At 45.8% G+C, this 7,126-nt stretch overlaps 1 protein-coding gene across 1 annotated transcript in view; it reads right to left on the reverse strand.

Annotated features, from left to right (window-relative positions):
* Positions 1 to 6,552, reverse strand: part of LOC126106643 (disheveled-associated activator of morphogenesis 1) — a 440,404-nt gene extending 433,852 nt beyond the window's left edge. The window contains exon 1 of the mRNA XM_049912999.1: positions 6,433 to 6,552. Within this exon, the coding sequence (XP_049768956.1) occupies positions 6,433 to 6,525 (93 nt within the window). The 5' untranslated portion in view covers positions 6,526 to 6,552. The remainder of the gene's footprint in view (positions 1 to 6,432) is intronic.
* Between the last annotated feature and the right edge of the window lie 574 nt (positions 6,553 to 7,126).

Here is a 7,126-nt window from a genome sequence, read left to right on the forward strand (position 1 = left end):
AATGTAAGGCGAGGAGCGCCGTGGTCCCGTGGTTAGCGTGAACAGCTGCGGAACGAGAGGTCCTTGGTTCAAATCTGCCCTACACTGAAAATTTTGCTTTCTTTATTTTCGCAAAGTTATGATCTGTCCGTTCGTTCATTGACGTCTCTGTTCACTGTAATAAGTTTAGTGTCTGTGTTTTGCGACCGCACCGCAAAACCGTGTGATTAGTTGACGAAAGTACGTGCCTCTCCAATGGGAACCGAAAACATTTGATCGCAAGGTCATAGGTCAACCGATTCCTCCACAGGAAAACACGTCTGATATTTTGTATACGACACTGGTGTCAGCATGTGCGTCACATGACAGGAATATGTTGTCGACCCACCTAACTAGTACACTTGGCGAATGGGTGAAAAGTTTCTTCTACCTTGCCCGATTTAGGTTTTCTTGTGGATGTAATAATCACTCCAACAAAAGTGATGAAAACATAAGAGTTTTTCACATAAACTGAAAATAAAAAGTTAAAATTTTCGGTCGAGCGAAGATTTGACCCAAGGACCTCTCGTTCCGCAGCTGTTCACGCTAACCATGGGACCACGGAGCTCCTCGCCTCACATTGCTCTTAATATTGCCTATGTTACGCATGGACGACCCAGTATGTATATTTTGCTTATTTTTTCATAGTTCCACACAACTTCTTCCTGTTTTCTCGATCGATCTGTGTTCAGTTTTTCAAGGCCTATCCACTGTGCCAACTTATAAATAAATCTGAGGGGGGTGCGATGGCGATTTTCCCTTGTGAGTGAGTGAGAGAGAGAGAGAGAGAGAGAGAGAGAGAGAGAGAGAGAGAGAGAGAGACCACTGGTGCAGCAAAACGAGGCCTTAATTGTTACAAGTGGCGAGCACGTAACATATCTTGGAGTACCTGTCCGGTACAGAATTTAGGCCGCTGTCTGGAGTCGATAAATTTACTGGCACATGGGAACATCGGGAACGGATAGCCGTAAACTCGTGCATCTGCTTACTCAGTCTAACATTTAACACACCCCGTTTCTTCCCTCGATTACAACAGTAGAGAACACCGCAGGTTTACTGACAGTTAAGAGCCACGATTGTCGAGTTACTAGGCACACCCTTGACCCTGAATGTGTGGGGCTTCTAAGAGCTTACTAGGCAAAACGGTGAGTAAATATCCCGCAGAAGCTCCTGATACGAGTTGCAGACGATAAACGCTTCTTTCCACTATTCACCGAGGCTACAAGTTTACAGGAACTGTTCTCCAGTTGCGTAAGACACAAACAGAGATAGCATTTCCGGAAATGCAATAACATACCTGAAAAAAATTTTGTTCGAACGCGTGTCATTGTTTCTCATATGTGGTTTGTATCAAATCCCAGAAAAATTGATACGCCTGGGTACACCTGGTGTGCGAGCTTCTAACAAAAACGGCAACAGGTCTACACCTACATCAGCACTCCACAAATCACTAGGAAGTGCATGGCAGAGGGTGCGTCACATTGTGCCCGTTGACGATCACCTGTATACGTGACTGAGGATATTAATGTCTGACATGTGCTCAAACAAAATCTTTCGCAATACCACTTGAAAATGACCCAAAAGCGACTGTCAAATAAATAATTTCTACAGTCATCGACGTATATGACGTCCTTTAAAAAACGGTACTAGGTACTTTTCCCTTTTCACTCACGTACAAAGCGCAGCAAGGCCGATTGCTCAAATGACTCTATGCGCGCTGTAAGTTATCCAATCTTGCCTTTGCGATCCCTACGAGTGCGATACTTAGGGGGCTTACTATTTTCCTAGATTCCTTATTTACCGGTCATTGAAACTTGCTAAGAAGATTTTCACACTACAGATGGCACCTACCTTCATTCGCTCGTCAGTTCAGTTCTTTCGGCATCTCCGTGATACTCTCCCGCGGGTCAAACGAACCTGTCACAATTCGTGTTGCCCTTCTCTGTACACACTCAACGTCCTTCGTTAGTCCTATAATAACAGTGGAAGACCGAGAGCGGAGTGCTGGGATTAGAAAGGCTGTAAGACTGGGAAGTAATCTGCCCCTGTTGTTCAATCTATACACCGAAGAAGCAATGACGGAAATACAGAGAAAAGGTTCAAAAGTTGGATTGAAATCGAAAGTGAAAGGATAGCAATGGTAAGATTCGCTGTGACACTGGCATCCTCAGAGGAAGGGAGGAAGAATTACAGTATCAGTTGAATGCAATGAACAGTGTAATGGGTACAGAATATGGACTGAGACTAAACCGAAGAAAGACGAAAGTAACGAGAAGAAGCAGAAATGAGAACAGCGAGAAACTTAACATCTGGACTGGTGATTACGAAGTAGATGAAGTTACGGAATTCTGCCACTTGCAAACAGGACATTCCGGCCGAGAGAAGTCTAGTAGTATCAAACATAGGCCTCAATCTGAGAAAGAAATTGCTGAGAATTTACGTTTGATTTACAGTATTGCATACTAGTGACACGTGGACTGTGAGAAAGCCAGAACAGACAATCGAAGCATTTCAGATGGAGTGCTACAGAATAATGTTAAAAATAAGGTCGACTGATAAGGTAGGCTACGGTATGAAGAGCTTCTCCGTAGAATCGGCCATAGAAAGAATGTATGGGAAACACGCACAAGAAGAAGGGCCGGAATGCTAGGGTATCAGAGAACAGCTTCGATAGTACGGGACTGAGTTTTACAGAGTAGAAACAATAGAGGAAGACAAACATACAGCAAATAATTGAGGACGTAGGATGCAACTGTTACTCTCAGATAAAAAGGTTACCACAGTTGAGGAACTGTGGCGGGCCGCATAAAGAAAGAAAAAAAATTCTATTTAGTACGCAGCACACAGAATTCAGCAATATTCTAAGATGAGTCGTACGAGTGAGTGCATTTCCCTAGTATTCTTTCGATAAACCCAAGTTTTTAACCTGCTTTATCTACTGCTCGTTTAACGTGTTCGTTCCATTTCATATCCCTACAATGACCTGATCGATTCCAACTGTGACACGTTTTAGTGCAGTCATAGGATACTAAGCGTTTTTCGTTCCTGGAAGTGCATTATTTTACATTTCTGACCATTTATAAAGCCAGTAGCGAATCTTTACACCATATAGAAATCCTGTCACGATCTGGCTGAATATTGCTGCAAATTATTTTTCAGGCAGTACGTTATACACTACTTAACAGTAATGCCTCCGAATTTTTTATGTGAAATGTCTTAAAGCTTTTTAAATAAAACAAACGTAATTAAATTTCTACATCTTTATTCTTCATGTCTGCGTCATTCATTTCTCAACTTGGTCGCCGAAGCGACGTACTCGCATCTTCAGACGAGACACCAGACTGTTGACACCGTCGCTGTAGAGCGTTTGACTTTGTCGATGGAGGCAGAACCCCGCCTCTGTTTGCACAGCTCCGTCACTACTAAAGTCAAGTCCTCGAGCACGTTCTTTAACTTATGGAAACAGACGAAAATCGGATGAAGTCAAGTCGGGACTGTACGGAGAATAACGGATGACACGACGTGAGCCCGAGGCATCGGACTGTGGCAGAGTCGTGCCGAAGGAGAAGACGAACTCCTCCGAGGCGAAGCTCGCTGCTTCTGACGCGCACACACAGCTGCGCTGCACACCGTCACGTCACGCGCTACAATTCGGAGCCCTCTAGCGGTACAAGGCAAGCAGACACGAAGAATTAAGGCGCAGAATGTCAATAAAGTTCGTTTTACTTAAAAAAAAAAAGCTTTATAAGTTTGTACATTACAATTTCGGAGGTCTTTCTTTTCAACACGCCCTCGTATTAATACTTTCCATAAGGTAATAAATAACAACAGGAACAGCACGGGACTTAACACGCTACCCTGGGGCACGCCCGAAGCTACTTCTACATATGTCAATGACGTCCATTCGAGATAACACGCTGCATACTCCCTACAACAAAATCCTCAACCCAGTGACAAAATTCACTTGATACCGCCGATAACGAGGTTGCACGTGTTGCCGAATCGTGTGATTTGGGACTCCTATAAATACTGCATCTACCTGTGTCGATCCATAAATTCGAGATGTCATCTCAGGAAGAGAGAAGAGAACCACTTGTATGAATATCAAGAGCTCAGATGGCAACCCAGTTCTAAGCAAAGAAGGGAAGGCAGAAAGGTGGAAGGAGTATATAGAGGGATTATACAAGGGCCATGTACTTGAGGACAATATTATGGAAATGGAAGAGGATGTAGATGAAAACGAAATGGGAGATAAGATACTGCGTGAAGAGTTTGACAGAGCGCTGAAAGACCTGAGTCGAAACAAGGCCCCGGGAGTAGACAACATTCCATTTGAACTACTGATGGCCTCGGGAGAGCCAGTCATGACAAAACTCTACGATCTGGTGGGCACGATGTATGAGACAGGCGAAATACCCTCAGACTTCAAGAAGAATATAATAATTCCAATGCCAAAGAAAGCAGGTGTTGACAGATGTGAAAATTACCGAACTATCAGTTTAATAAGTCACAGCTGCAAAATACTAACGCGAATTCTTTACAGACGAATGGAAAAACTGGTAGAAGCCGACCTCGGGGAAGATCAGTTTGGATTTCGTATAAATGTTGGAACACGTGAGGCAATACTGACCTTACGACTTATCTTAGAAGAAAGATTAAGAAAACGCAAACCTACGTTTCTAACATTTGTAGACTTAGAGAAAGCTTTTGACAATATTGACTGAAATACTCTCATTCAAATTCTGAAGGTGGCAGGGGTAAAATACAGGGAGCGAAAGGCTATTTACATTTTGTACATAAACCAGATGGCAGTTATAAGAGTCGAGGGGCATGAAAGGGAAGCAGTGGTTGGGAAAGGAGTAAGACAGGGTTGTAGCCTCTCCCCGATGTTATTCAATCTGTATATTGAGCAAGCAGTAAAGGAAACAAAAGAAAAATTTTGAGTAGGTATTAAAATCCATGGAGAAGAAATAAAAACTTTGAGGTTCGCCGATGACATTGTAATTCTGTCAGAGACAGCAAAGGACTTGGAAGAGCAGTTGAATGGAATGGATAGTGTCATGAAAAGAGGGTATAAGATGAACATCAACAAAAGCAAAACGAGGATAATGGAATGTAGTCGAATTAAGTCGGGTGATGGTGAGGGAATTAGATTAGTAAATGAGACACTTAAAGTAGTGAAGGAGTTTTGCTATTTAGGGAGTAAAATAACCGATGATGGTCGAAGTAGAGAGGATATAAAATGTAGACTGGCAATGGCAAGGAAAGCGTTTCTCAAGAAGAGGAATTTGTTAACATCGAGTATAGATTTAAGTGTCAGGAAGTCGTTTCTGAAAGTATTTGTATGGAGTGTAGCCATGTATGGAAGTGAAACATGGACGATAACTAGTTTGGACAAGAAGAGAATAGAAGCTTTCGAAATGTGGTGCTACAGAAGAATGCTGAAGATAAGGTGGGTAGATCACGTAACTAATGAGGAGGTATTGAATAGGATTGGGGAGAAGAGAAGTTTGTGGCACAACTTGACTAGAAGAAGGGATCGGTTGGTAGGACATGTTCTGAGGCATCAAGGGATCACAAATTTAGCATTGGAGGGCAGTGTGGAGGGTAAAAATCGTAGAGGGAGACCAAGAGATGAATACACTAAGCAGATTCAGAAGGATGTAGGTTGCAGTAGATACTGGGAGATGAAGAAGCTTGCACAGGATAGAGTAGCATGGAGAGCTGCATCAAACCAGTCTCAGGACTGAAGACCACAACAACAACATCTCAGGAAAATGCGAGTTGAATTTCGCATGACCGAGCTTTTCGGAAACCAGTCCGGTTGGCACGGAAGATCGTAGTCTGTTAGAGATAAAAAGAAACAACTACACTGGACTCCGCCCCAACACGGCGAGAAGCACAGAGAGTAGCGACCGGCCGCCGTGTCATCCTCAGCCGACAGGCGTCACCGGATGCGGATACGGAGGGGCACGTGGTCTGCACACCGCTCTCCGGGCCGTGTCTCTCGTGAGGGCTGGCTGCATCCCGCTTGCCATCAGCGCTCAGTCGACCAGACGGTCACCCATCCAAGTTCTAGCCCAGCCCGACACAGATACCTCTTTACATTCTGCAACGAACGGGTATCGAGGATCACTGACGGTAGTTTTTTCGATTAGGTACAGAGAGGTGCAACACACCAGTCCTCACACAAACACGAAAAGATTACTCGGTTTTGGTCGATGCTCTTTCCCTGCGGCCGAACATTTAATCTGACAGATTACGATTACCGATATCTTTACGATTTTTTATCTGATCTAAATTTTGTGAAAAAAAAAAAAAAGAAAACTGCTGCAACGGCTGGCCAGTGGGCGACAGAGAGACGAATACGACTGGCCCGGCACGACAAGTGTAGAGAGAGGAATCGCCACCTACCAGGTGCAGTTTGCTGAAGATGCCGCTGTCTCCGGTGCCCGCCGCGCCGCCGCCTTCGTCCACCGACTTGCTCCTTTCGCCGAACCAGCGCATGGCTCTTCTGCTCTCGCAGCCAGACGCTGCCGCTCTGATGTGACTGAGAAACACACGGACACGATGGCGCTGCCTGCTTGCACGCGGCACGCTACATACGTACGACTCGACACGTCGCGACAGCTCGCCAGCTGACGAGTGACTGCGAGGCGGTGGGCTCAGCCTGCCGCGGAAGGCCGGCGACGCCAGCGCCCCTGGCGGCAGGTGGGCGCACTGCGCGGCCGCTCCGACCTGCATCGGGCGCACGTACTCGTCGGTTTGGCAGGGGGGGGGGGGGGGGGGGGCAGGCGCGGCCGCTGCGAAACGCACCCGCGTCGTGCGCGCTCACGCAGTCCGCCCCACTTTGCCGCCTGCAAACCTGCGCACGTGCAGCGGTCTCGCTGCGATCCCTTAACTACACGGCGCGGCTCTGCAGTAGTGCGCGCACCTCAGCTGCGGGGAAAGTTCTTCAACGATCAGGCGCGTGCCACTGAAAACAGTGCTACAATCTGTGTCGGAAGAGGCAACGCATCTCGTAAAATAACTGTGCCTGAGAAGGGAGCAGGAACCGCTAGCTACTCCAGTTGCACAATAAACAAAGAAAGACAATATTGTCATACGA

The sequence above is a fragment of the Schistocerca cancellata genome, chromosome 10 (assembly GCF_023864275.1).
Source record: "Schistocerca cancellata isolate TAMUIC-IGC-003103 chromosome 10, iqSchCanc2.1, whole genome shotgun sequence".
Taxonomy (NCBI): Eukaryota; Metazoa; Arthropoda; class Insecta; order Orthoptera; family Acrididae; genus Schistocerca; species Schistocerca cancellata.